The 12093-nt window shown below is 27.2% G+C and overlaps 1 protein-coding gene across 3 annotated transcripts in view; it reads right to left on the reverse strand.

Annotated features, from left to right (window-relative positions):
• LOC145247439 (uncharacterized) overlaps window positions 1–12093 on the reverse strand; it is a 195664-nt gene that overhangs the window by 97115 nt on the left and 86456 nt on the right. For all 3 annotated transcript variants that reach the window (XM_080109206.1, XM_080109205.1, XM_080109204.1), the window contains exons 16-17: window positions 5261–5410; window positions 1978–2243 (exon numbers count right to left, since the gene is read on the reverse strand). In XM_080109206.1, the coding sequence (XP_079965332.1) occupies window positions 1978–2243; window positions 5261–5410 (416 nt within the window). The remainder of the gene's footprint in view (window positions 1–1977; window positions 2244–5260; window positions 5411–12093) is intronic.

The following is a 12093-nucleotide window of genomic DNA, read 5'->3' on the forward strand; positions in this document are numbered from 1 at the left end:
CACACACAGCCATTCAAGATTCATTTAAATATAAGACTTTTTAAACTGTATTCATAGGAAACCATGATTTAAATTTATCATTTTGTACAGGTAAAAAAAAAAAAAACTTTAATCCTTTTTTTCTAAGAATTATTTTCGAAATGATTCAAATTGAATCAAAGAGTAAATCATATAAGATGTCTATCCACTCATCCATTTGAATGTTCATCTATAATATAAATTTCACCTACCTGTATGTATGTATGTATGTATGCCTAAAACTTTTGACAGAGGCGACGGATTTTCACGAGATCAGTAACGTTTTGAAACACAACCCTTCAGACGACAAATATCAAAAAATTGGTTAAAAGCATTAAATCCTTCACCCTCAGCTGGGCACTTTTCTACAAGTGTGTGTGGGGGTGGGGGTCGCTTTTTTCACCAATTTTCAAAAGTCATCTCCTCTTTTCGATTGACTAGCCTTAATTTAAACCTTTGGCACTTCCTGTTTGGCAATGAATGCAACAGCAAAGGTGTCACATTTTTTTTTTTTGTCACGTTCTTTTCCTCCTTCGCAGTATGGGTTCAATCCTGCTTGCCTGCCTATTACCACATTTTTTTTTTCTCAACACATATCTCCAAACACTTGGGCAACGCCAGGAAGCCAGGCTAGTTTCTCTGAAAATAGAATTATTCCTCTATATCATCCTCTCTGAGAAGCTGATGTACTTAGAGAAGGAATTTAATCAAATCTAGCAAGGATTTGTCGGTAGAACAAGAAAGAACTTCCATTCCAAGCAGTGAATTACTTAAAGAGAATCACTTAAACACGTTAAGATTCCATAATAGTAATGTCTTGTCCACACTGCTACATGCGGTGCAACTTGGCATCTCAAAATCAGCCAAGAGAAGAAATTAGATGCGTTTGATTCCAAGTGTCTTAGAAAGATTCTAGGGATCAAATGGCGTGATCAAACTACCAATCAAGAAGTCAGAGACCACAAGAACCAACAGGTAATATCATCAATAATTTGCAAACGACGTCTAGGCTGATTTGTACATGTGTAGCCTGATCGCCCTTGTGATCATGCCATGATAAATAATGCAAGTAATTTGATTCAATCAGTTACACTCTAGGTGTGTGTGTGTGTGTGTGTGTGTGTGTGTGTGTGTATGAGATACATCACGTCGCTGAAAAGTAGCAACCTTGATGTTGTCTGTTGATCTGTCTGTCTGTCATATCCGTCTCTAGTGATTTACTTCTTGGTCTGATCTGCCCTTGCCCAGCTTTAACTTAAAGTTCCCCAATGTCCCTCGGGAACCCCATAGCGACCAACTACCTTCAGCCATATCCAAAATCCAACTGCCCACTTCAGAGTTCAGGCTTCAAATAACTAAGCATCTTACTGCCCCCCCCCCATCCCATGAAAAGTGCTACTCCTATTGTTACCCTGATGCACAACAATCCTCTCCCCAAAATACTTACATGCGCATTGTTCGATCCTTAGTCCATTGTTCAGTCCTTTTGATATCCCCATTCATCACACCCTCATTTAAACTCTACCTTTATTTCTCTTTGTCTGCGTTAAGAACAAATTTTTGTCCATTGTTTATTGATAAATCTAATTCCTACTTTATTGTTTTCCAACTTCTTTCCCTAACAGCTGCAGGTCAACTATAGTATCACACATACTCTAAGATTGGCCCCAGTGTAAATCTCTAGCCAAGTGCTCCAATGGACCCCTGATGGAAAAAGAAGGAGGGCAAGACCGAAAATCAACTGGAAACAAGCAGTTAAGAAAGATTTGATTGCAACGGGAAGAAGCTACAGGAACATGGTTAATTTGGCTTAAGACCGAAAACATTGGTATACTTTGACTGTCTTATGCATCACAGGACGCGAGAGTTCCTAAGTTAGATATAGATGTGTGATCATCGGGTGGACATTGCTTCAAATAGTAAATTCTTAAACAAGTGGCTTAATGACTAAACACTTACCGTCCTTTTTTGTTAGATTTATTTTGGAAGTCTTCCCATTGTTGGTCGAGGACGACATTAGCATCGTACAATCCATTGGACACCGTTTGCTGCATTTGATGCAACTTGTTCATGGTTTCGGCACTGGCTGGGTCAAGGCTCTGTGCTCGCAGCAGCTTGTGGTATTGTATATCATGGTTACGTTCATTCATGGTGCGACATTCTTCAAGCATTTTGAATAAATCAAAAAGTAAAAACTTTTGCTCCGTTATCTCTTTTTGCTGAATCTGAGGAAAAATTAAAAGACGTTTAAAATTTTTTTTTTTTTTTTTTTTTTTTGCAAACAAAAGAGAACTAAAATTATCTTACTGTACTTAAGCGATACTTATTCTAGATAGGTTGAACCGGCTTCCTCCGAAGAATAGAGTTTTGATGGGAGTATGAAATTCACAAGCAGTTCCTCATTCACATGTATATCACCATCAGGGGAGATGACGATGTTAGACTTTTGCATCTCTTGCAGAGAGGTGTCAACATCCTCTCACATACAGCAGCTGGTATTCTTAAATGGTTACCCATCTGATACTGACCGAGCTCAATGCTGCTTAACTTCAGTGATCTAATGAGAACCGGTGTGTCAATGTGATTATGCTGTACAATTGTTTGGAAAGAAATTAAATCAACATAAAACAATCGATACAATAAAGTCAGCTGGATTCTCAATTTTTCTTATTACTAGGTTGACAAGTTCTTGCAGAATTTTTTATTTTAATTTCAAATGATGTATTTTCGAAAAAGTTTTCATTATAATACCTTTATTCTATATATCATTTTAAAGAGCGTTTTTCACTCTATCTAATTGTTTAAATTACAATCGTTTTAAAACAATTGTTTTCTTTTCAGAACATTGAATACAAGATGGAAAAAAAAAAAGAAAAGAAGATTTGCACAATTTTCTTATTTCAATTCAAGTTAGGCTGAAAAGCTGCTAAAACAGTTTGCAATATCAGCAAAGCATTTTGCCCAGGAACTTTTTTTTTTTTTACATAGGCATCACCACATTATCAAGGCCAAGAGGCCACTCAAGGATAAGGGTTAAAGAGTGTACAGTAGAAATTGGACTACTCTTTGGAACTACTATTGAATGCACATCACAATGGTGGTTTAAGAAATTTTGTGGTGGCAACAAGAGTCTTAAAGATGTTGCGCGTAGTAGTCAATCATCAGATATTGATAATTGTCAATTAAGAGCCTTAGTTGAAGCCAATCCATGCACAGCTGTTTGAGAACTTGCTTCTGAATTCAACATAACGTGTACAACGATTTCTAATCACTTGAAAGAAATTGGAAAGATAAAAAAAAATTGATAAGTGCCTCACGAATTGAACAACGACCAAAAGAAAAACCGTTATGAAGTGTCATCTTCCCTTCTTTTATGCAACAAGAACACATTTCTCGATCGGGTTGTGATTTGCGATGAAAAGTGGATTCTTTACGACAACCAGTGACGCTCAGCTCAATGGTTAGACGTGAAAAATTTACTTTCACCATGACTAATGTTTGTGCAAAAATTTTTTTTTTTAAATCTAAGGCATGGTTATTGAGAAAACTGTGAACAAATGTACGGATGAACGATTTGGGAACAATTTTACCTTATACTGCCCCCTGGGGGGGGGGGGGGGGCAAACAGAGTTATCCTGGAAAATCCGTTCTGGTAAAAATTTACTTTCACAATGACTAATGTTTGTGCAAAATTTTGAAAAAAATCCAAAGCGTGGTTATTGGGAAAAGTGCCAACAAATGAATAGACGAATGATTTGGGGGCAATTTTACCCCATATAATACCCCTTGGGGGGGGGGGGGCAACCAAAGTTATCCCGGAAAATCCATTCTGGCAAAAATTTACTTTCGCCATGTGCAAAACTTGAAAAAAAAAAAAAAAAAAAATCCAAGGTATGGTTATTGAGAAAAGTATGAACAAACGAACAGGAGTTAATTCCTAGGTCCAATCCCTCCTTTGTTAGCGGACAAATAAAAAAACAATAGAATAAAAAATTTATTTTGGAAAGAAATGACAAAGCAGAAACATTCTTTGTCTGTGATTGAGGATAGATAAAATGCAGTTTAATTTTATACCTGGGAAAAGTATCACTGATGTTATACTTGGAAAAATAGATTAAATCTGAAAATCAGAGGTGCCATTCTTACCATACAAATACCAAAACAGTACTCACTCGAGGTAAGTTAAACCAGCTTCCTTCTTCAGCAGATGCTTCATAGGAATATCAAATTCACAAGCAGTCCTGTATATCCCCAAGAGAGATAACAAGGTTACGTTTTTGCATTTCTTGTAGGGAGAGGCTGACGTCCTCCTACATATAGTGGCTGATATTCCCAAATAGTTACCTATCTGGTACCAGCCAGGTTCAACGTTGCTTAACTTTGGTGATATAATTGGAATCAGTGTGTATACGTGATTATGTATTCTGGACATGATGTCGAGGATTTGTTCTTGATGATCAGTTCGAGGGAGGTGAGCCATCGTAACAGACAGTGACCCTTCTTTTTTTTTTTTTTTTACATAGGCATCACCACTTATCAAGGCCAAGAGGCCGCTCGATGATAAAGGTTAAAGAGTGTACAGTAGAAATTAGACAATATAGTAATTGTTAGTAATGAAAATGCGGTAAATTTGTTAACAAGTGGAACGGCACATCGAGAACTTGTTTACGTTAGACTTGAAGACAACAAACCCTTTTCTTTTATGCTAAAGTATGGTTCTAGTTAGCCCTCGAAGGTCCACCTTCCCAGGCCTTGATCCCCATCTCTTTGAGGTGGAGTAAGTATATTGCTTAATACTTGAGGTGTCCTGACCAGAAAACGCTGATGAGGCTACCCAGGCATTTTATTTTGCAGAGACAGAGTGCTCCACTTTTAATGGCCTTGGCTCGACTCTTCTCACCTTCCAACTTTGTGTCACATCTTCTTGCAGTGGAATGAAAGTAAATTACCAGAGATATGTGTAGAATGAGAGACTTGGTTTGGTCGCATTGAAAGTATGGATAATAGCAACTCAGTAGATGTAGAACAGTTGAGTTGGCAAGACAAAGTCAAGGAAAACATGAAAAGAAGTGGTAAGCAGGAGATGAAAAGAAAGAGGGATAAATAAAGACTTGGACAGAGATAGATTAGTTTGGAATTCAATTTCTAAGAGCTATCTAGTACATACCAACAAGTAAAACAGGCATTAAACCAAATATGGTGATGATAATGATGATGATGTTAAAATGGCAATTAAACTTACTGTTGTCGTTTGCTGAACGTCATTTGAAAATGCTGTCATCTTTTCCGTTTTTATTTTCAAGTCCTTTTTCTCTGCGTCTGTGCCCACAATTTCTTTGGTAAGCAAGAAACGCGTTTTTAAATCCCTAAGTTCTCGTGTGAAATGATTTATCTGCAATAAAAAAATTTTTTTTTTTGAAAATGCTTTTTAAATATATTGAAAAGTTTTCAAAATTAAAATCAAGATGTAAAGCACAAGTTGTCTTTCCTTGCAATTACCACTACTTGAATAACGTAAATAACCAGTATAGAATAGCGAGAATACTTTCCCGTCCTTTTTTTGGGGGGGGAGGGGGGTCACTTTCTTAGTTTAAAAAAAAGTAATTGAGTAATTTACTTGATTTTTGGAATATGACATCTTTGTTCTGTAACGAGTACATACTAACGATTTTTCTATATTTTTTGTTTTTAAATAAGTATAATTCTAAATAAGCACACAAAAAAACAAAAAAATCGAGCACCTGCCATGAAAATAACGATTATAGAGTAGAGAAAGACAAGCAAAATTTCATCAGCATGAAAAAAAAAAGGTGATGGAAAGAGAAGAAATTACCTTCACCCTCCCACCCCTACTAGATTTCAACATTGATATTCTATAAAAAGTGCTCTGAGTGGCACTTCATTAATTACAAACGGGGATACCCAGCGTTGCCCGGGTGTTTCGAGGTGTGTGTGCGCTCTTAAATCAAAAAGAAACACAGGGGGGGGGGGGTAAAAAAGTTTTGGTAAGTAGATAGGATCGAACCCGAAGCCCTGAGGCGAAGTTGGAAAATAAAATGTGAAAAAACATGACACGTTAACCGCTCGGCCAGCAAGAATGAGTTATTGAAAGAAGTTTGAATTTATTTAAGTAAGAGAATTGACAGGTGCCCGCACGTAACGACGTCAAGTGGAAGTCGTAGAGTTAACATTTTGTGCAAGCGTTACGACGACGTAATCAATAGCTATTCAGCAGTTAACATTTTCTGCGGGATAGTTTTTAACGAGGTCAATAACCCAGTTTGTTTGTTTTTACCCAACTTTTGCAGACATACACAAAAAGCGAACATATATACATACATACATTTTCGCTTTTCTATATATAGATGACATTTAATTGATTTTGAGCAAAAGCTGACATTGGACTAAAAATTATTTTAAAAAAAAAAGAAAAAAAAAGTGATCCTTCTCCACAAGAAAAAAAAAAAAAAAAAAAAAAAAAAAATAGAGTTTGGTTCTTGTCCATATTAAAACAAGCAAAATAACGAAAAATCTGAATGATACTCATGACGAAAGAAAAATATATTCCAAAAATAATGTAAATTGATCAAGCAGTTTTATTTTTAAATAAGAAAATTAAATTTTACAAGTATTGGAGAAATGGCTGTCTCGTACACCATTTAAAAAAAAAAAAATCATAAAAACAAGGGAGATAGCTAAACAATATTTAAAAACTTGCCAAATTTATGTTGTAATGCCTACAAATTTCCATTAATCACTTAAAAATGATTTTTCTATATATATAAAAATAAAACTACTTGATCAATTTATATGATTTTTGGAATATGATATTTTTGTTATATTACGAGTATTTACATCATACAGATTTTCTTCATTTTTTTTTTTAATATAGAAGGAATTCTAGATAAAAAACAGAATCTATTATATAAAAGAGAGATGTCTGTTAGTATGTATGTATGTTTATATGTCTCGCTAAAACTTTTGCAATCCAAATTGAATAAAAAAGAAAGAGACTTGGATGCATATGTGAAATTTAGAATAGTTTAATTTTTATTGTATACCTTTGTTTATTTTTATTGTATACCTTTGTTTATTTTTATTGTATACCTTTGTTTATTTTTATTGTATACCTTTGTTAATTTTTATTGCATACTTTTGTTAATTTTTATTGCATACTTTTGTTAATTTTTTATTGCATACTTTTGTTAATTTTTATTGTATGCCTTTGTTAATTTTTATTGTATACTTTTGTTAATTTTTATTGCATACTTTTGTTAATTTTTATTGCATACTTTTGTTAATTTTTATTGTATACTTTTGTTATTTTTTATTGCATACTTTTGTTAATTTTTTATTGTATATTTTTGTTATTTTTTATTGCATACTTTTGTTAATTTTTATTGTATACTTTTGTTATTTTTTATTGTATACTTTTGTTATTTTTTATTGTATACTTTTGTTATTTTTTATTGTATACTTTTGTTATTTTTTATTGTATACTTTTGTTAATTTTTATTGTATACTTTTGTTAATTTTTATTGTATACTTTTGTTAATTCTTATTGTATACTTTTGTTAATTTTTATTGTATGCCTTTGTTATTTTTTATTGAATACTTTTGTTAATTTTTATTGTATACTTTTGTTAATTTTTATTGTATACTTTTGTTAATTTTTATTGCATACTTTTGTTAATTTTTATTGTATACTTTTGTTAATTTTTATTGAATACTTTTGTTAATTTTTATTGCACACTTTTGTTAATTTTTATTGCATACTTTTGTTAATTTTTATTGTATACTTTTGTTAATTTTTATTGCATACTTTTGTTAATTTTTATTGTATACCTTTGTTAATTTTTATTGCATATTTTGTTAATTTTTTATTGCATACTTTTGTTAATTTTTATTGTATGCCTTTGTTAATTTTTATTGTATACTTTTGTTAATTTTTATTGCATACTTTTGTTAATTTTTATTGCATACTTTTGTTAATTTTTATTGTATACTTTTGTTATTTTTTATTGCATACTTTTGTTAATTTTTTATTGTATATTTTTGTTATTTTTTATTGCATACTTTTGTTAATTTTTATTGTATACTTTTGTTATTTTTTATTGTATACTTTTGTTAATTTTTATTGTATACTTTTGTTAATTTTTATTGTATACTTTTGTTAATTCTTATTGTATACTTTTGTTAATTCTTATTGTATACTTTTGTTAATTTTTATTGTATGCCTTTGTTATTTTTTATTGTATACTTTTGTTATTTTTTATTGAATACTTTTGTTAATTTTTATTGTATACTTTTGTTAATTTTTATTGTATACTTTTGTTAATTTTTATTGTATACTTTTGTTAATTTTTATTGCATACTTTTGTTAATTTTTATTGTATACTTTTGTTACTTTTTATTGAATACTTTTGTTAATTTTTATTGCACACTTTTGTTAATTTTTATTGCATACTTTTGTTAATTTTTATTGTATACTTTTGTTAATTTTTATTGCATACTTTTGTTAATTTTTATTGTATACTTTTGTTAATTTTTATTGCATACTTTTGTTAATTTTTATTGAATACTTTTGTTAATTTTTATTGCATACTTTTGTTAATTTTTATTGTATACTTTTGTTAATTTTTATTGCATACTTTTGTTAATTTTTATTGTATACTTTTGTTAATTTTTATTGCATACTTTTGTTAATTTTTATTGCATACTTTTGTTAATTTTTATTGCATACTTTTGTTAATTTTTATTGTATACTTTTGTTAATTTTTATTGCATACTTTTGTTAATTTTTATTGCATACTTTTGTTAATTTTTATTGTATACTTTTGTTAATTTTTATTGCATACTTTTGTTAAGTTTTATTGCATACTTTTGTTAATTTTTATTGCATACTTTTGTTAATTTTTATTGCATAATTTTGTTACTTTTTATTGCATACTTTTGTTAATTTTTATTGCATACTTTTGTTAATTTTTATTGTATACTTTTGTTATTTTTTATTGTATACTTTTGTTAATTCTTATTGTATACTTTTGTTAATTTTCATTGTATACTTTTGTTAATTTTCATTGTATACGTTTGTTAATTTTATTGTATACTTTTGTTAATTTTTATTGTATACTTTTGTTAATTTTTATTGTATACTTTTGTTAATTTTCATTGTATACGTTTGTTAATTTTTATTGTATACGTTTGTTCATGTTTTTGTATACTTTTGTTAATTTTTATTGTATACTTTTGTTAATTTTTATTGTATACTTTTGTTAATTTTTATTGAATACTTTGTTAATTTTTATTGTATATTTTTGTTAATTTTTATTGTATATTTTTGTTAATTTTTATTGTATACTTTTGTTAATTTTTATTGTATATTTTTGTTAATTTTTATTGTATACTTTTGTTAATTTTTATTGCATACTTTTGTTAATTTTTATTGTATACTTTTGTTAATTTTTATTGCATACTTTTGTTAATTTTTATTGTATACTTTTGTTAATTTTTATTGTATACTTTTGTTTATTTTTATTGCATACTTTTGTTAATTTTTATTGTATACTTTTGTTAATTTTTATTGCATACTTTTGTTAATTTTTATTGCATACTTTGTTATTTTTTATTGCATACTTTTGTTCATTTTTTATTGTATATTTTTGTTATTTTTTATTGCATACTTTTGTTATTTTTTATTGTATACTTTTGTTAATTTTTATTGCATACTTTTGTTAATTTTTTATTGCATACTTTTGTTAATTTCTATTGTATACTTTTGTTAATTTTTATTGCATACTTTTGTTAATTTTTTATTGTATACTTTTGTTAATTTTTATTGCATACTTTTGTTAATTTTTTATTGCATACTTTTGTTAATTTCTATTGTATACTTTTGTTAATTTTTATTGTATACTTTTGTTAATTTTTTATTGTATACTTTTGTTAATTTTTATTGCATACTTTTGTTAATTTTTATTGCATACTTTTGTTAATTTTTATTGTATACTTTTGTTAATTTTTTATTGCATACTTTTGTTAATTTTTTATTGCATACTTTTGTTAATTTTTTATTGCATACATTTGTTAATTTTTTATTGTATACTTTTGTTAATTTTTATTGCATACTTTTGTTAATTTTTATAGTATACTTTTGTTAATTCCTATTGCATACTTTTGTTATTTTTTATTGCATACTTTTGTTATTTTTTATTGCATACTTTTGTTAATTTTTATTGCATACTTTTGTTAATTTTTATTGCATACTTTTGTTAATTTTTATTGTATACTTTTTTTAATTTTTTGTATATTTTTGTTAATTTTTATTGTATACTTTTGTTAATTTTTATTGTATACTTTTGTTAATTTTTATTGAATACTTTTGTTAATTTTTATTGTATACTTTTGTTAATTTTTATTGTATACTTTTTTTAATTTTTTGTATATTTTTGTTAATTTTTATTGTATACTTTTGTTAATTTTTATTGCAAACTTTTGTTAATTTTTATTGTATACTTTTGTTAATTTTTATTGTATGCCTTTGTTAATTTTTATTGTATACTTTTGTTAATTTTTATTGCATACTTTTGTTAATTTTTATTGTATGCTTTTGTTAATTTTTATTGTATGCTTTTGTTAATTTTTATTGTATGCTTTTGTTTATTTTTATTGCATACTTTTGTTAATTTTTATTGTATGCTTTTGTTAATTTTTATTGCATACTTTTGTTAATTTTTATTGTATGCTTTTGTTAATTTTTATTGTATACGTTTGTTAATTTTTATTGTATACTTTTGTTAATTTTTATTGCATACTTTTGTTAAGTTTTATTGCATACTTTTGTTAATTTTTATTGCATACTTTTGGTAATTTTTATTGCATACTTTTGTTAATTTTTATTGCATACTTTTGTTAATTTTTATTGCATACTTTTGTTAATTTTTATTGCATACTTTTGTTAATGTTTATTGCATACTTTTGTTAATTTTTATTGTATACTTTTGTTAATTTTTATTGCATGCCTCTTAATTTTTATTGTATACTTTTGTTATTTTTTATTGTATACTTTTGTTAATTTCTATTGTATACTTTTGTTATTTTTTATTGTATACTTTTGTTAATTTTTATTGTATACTTTTGTTAATTTTTTATTGTATACTTTTGTTAATTTCTATTGTATACTTTTGTTAATTTCTATTGCATACTTTTGTTAATTTTTTATTGCATACTTTTGTTAATTTTTTATTGCATACTTTTGGTTAATTTTTTATTGCATACTTTTGTTAATTTCTATTGTATACTTTTGTTATTTTTTATTGCATACTTTTGTTAATTTTTATTGCATACTTTTGTTAATTTTTTATTGCATACATTTGTTAATTTTTTATTGTATACTTTTGTTAATTTTTATTGAATACTGTTGTTAATTTTTATTGTATACTTTTGTTAATTTCTATTGCATACTTTTGTTATTTTTTATTGCATACTTTTGTTAATTTTTATTGCATACTTTTGTTAATTTTTATTGCATACTTTTGTTAATTTTTATTGCATGCCTTTGTTAATTTTTATTGTATTCCTTTGTTAATTTTTATTGTATACTTTTGTTAATTTTTTTTGTATATTTTTGTTAATTTTTATTGTATACTTTTGTTAATTTTTATTGCATACTTTTGTTAATTTTTATTGTATATTTTTGTTAATTTTTATTGTATACTTTTGTTAATTTTTATTGTATACTTTTTTTAATTTTTTGTATATTTTTGTTAATTTTTATTGTATACTTTTGTTAATTTTTATTGCAAACTTTTGTTAATTTTTATTGCATACTTTTGTTAATTTTTTATTGCATACTTTTGTTAATTTTTTATTGCATACTTTTGTTAATTTTTTATTGCATACTTTTGTTATTTTTTATTGCATACTTTTGTTAATTTCTATTGTATACTTTTGTTATTTTTTATTGTATACTTTTGTTAATTTCTATTGTATACTTTTGTTATTTTTTATTGTATACTTTTGTTAATTTTTATTGCATACGTTTGTTAATTTCTATTGTATACTTTTGTTATTTTT

Source organism: Euprymna scolopes, chromosome 25 (assembly GCF_053919585.1).
Source record: "Euprymna scolopes isolate OS-2025 chromosome 25, ASM5391958v1, whole genome shotgun sequence".
NCBI classification, from domain to species: Eukaryota; Metazoa; Mollusca; class Cephalopoda; order Sepiida; family Sepiolidae; genus Euprymna; species Euprymna scolopes.